The following is a 1387-nucleotide window of genomic DNA, read 5'->3' as shown; positions in this document are numbered from 1 at the left end:
TTTCTTGTTTGCATCAGGCAAAAGCAAAGTTTTATTAGGGGGGGGTGATTTCTCACCAGAAGGTAATCAATCTCAGCACAAATTAACTCAAATAAGTAATGATTGCGATTGGGCACAGAAGGCGGGACAGAATGGAGTAAGCAAGTAGCACAATAGGGAGGAAAGTAGGCCAAAACTCTAATGGGCCCCTTTGGACAAATGGCATCAGCATTACTGAGTAGTTGGAAGGAGTTTTTCGCCTTGCTCTTGGCATAGGTGTGCAGTAAACATTGTGGGTAGGCTCTTGCTTGGTCCATGGGTCTGCTCCATAGGTCTTGCCCCAGAGGATGCTGGTTTCTCAGATTAATCACAAACCCTTCTGCAGGGACCTGAGGAGAGATCAAAGAAATCCCAACTTGAATGTAATAAAATGAAATCCAACTCTCTTCCAGCATCAAGCCATGAGGTGTGCCCATGTCACAGACAGACTGGGATAGAATGGGGGGCTGGCAAGAGACACCCCTAGAGCTGTAACTACAGCCCATGCCCAAATTTTGTGGGAAATGAACAAGCACGGGGGGAGGGTTTACCTACCAACTTTTATGACTTCACCCAATATTTATTTCCAAACTTTCCTCCAAATCCCCTCTCTCTCTCTCTCTCTCTCTTTTCCCTCTGTTTCTACATCTCTCCCTTTTTGTCCTATTTCTCTCTCTTCTCCCTCACTCTTCTCCCTCATTTCTCAGTTTCATAACCAGAAAATCCCTATGGCCTATTTCCTGGCAACTTTCCCAGTACCATACCATTCTAGTATCATCAGTTCATAACAGACTGGCCAGCGCCCTCACACAAACTACCTGAAAGAGTACAAGTAGCATCCCTATGCCACCCAACAGAGGGTGCATTTGACAGGTTCTCTTCTGTCCTTGGTAAAAAGAAGAGGACTAAGGAAACCTTTTCCCTTATACAATACCACTGTTCGAACCTTGTATATCCACAGGTGGGCATGTGGAAGAAGAAGTGTAAGTATGGCAAGTTTTCACGATTCCTCCTCCTCCTCCTCCGATTATTCCACCTGAAGTTTTACAAATTCCTCCTCCTCCACCAGAAGAGTGGATAATTCCTGATGAAATCCCTCCATGTTGGCTAATGGGACAAGGGAAGAATGTTTGGTGAAGACAACAACAAATACCTTTAGAACTGCATCGTGGGCTCATGAAAGCCTCAGACTTCTATGAAAGCTGAAATCAATTGGGTAATTTCATGTTACAGTTCTTTTTCAGTGCTGCCTTTGCACTCCCTGCTCCACTTGGCCATAGAAGTGGCAGAATACTGCAGTGAGTTCCCTTCCAAGGAAAGTTCCTGGTTAGCACAGGGTGGCATCCAATTCCTCTGCATGCCCAAGTAG

The 1387-nt window shown here is 45.3% G+C and overlaps 1 protein-coding gene across 1 annotated transcript in view; it reads right to left on the bottom strand.

Annotated features, from left to right (window-relative positions):
• LOC102369067 (keratin, type I cytoskeletal 13-like) overlaps positions 1 to 1387 on the bottom strand; it is a 6444-nt gene continuing 5057 nt past the window's right edge. The window contains exons 7-8 of the mRNA XM_006032782.2: positions 965 to 1125; positions 1 to 368 (exon numbers count right to left, since the gene is read on the bottom strand). Of these exons, the coding sequence (XP_006032844.1) occupies positions 343 to 368; positions 965 to 1125 (187 nt within the window). The 3' untranslated portion in view covers positions 1 to 342. The remainder of the gene's footprint in view (positions 369 to 964; positions 1126 to 1387) is intronic.

This window comes from Alligator sinensis, unplaced genomic scaffold, assembly GCF_000455745.1.
Source record: "Alligator sinensis unplaced genomic scaffold, ASM45574v1 scaffold1377_1, whole genome shotgun sequence".
NCBI lineage: Eukaryota > Metazoa > Chordata > Crocodylia > Alligatoridae > Alligator > Alligator sinensis.
Note: the sequence above shows the minus strand (reverse complement) of the source record. Positions and strands in the feature narration are given on the sequence as shown.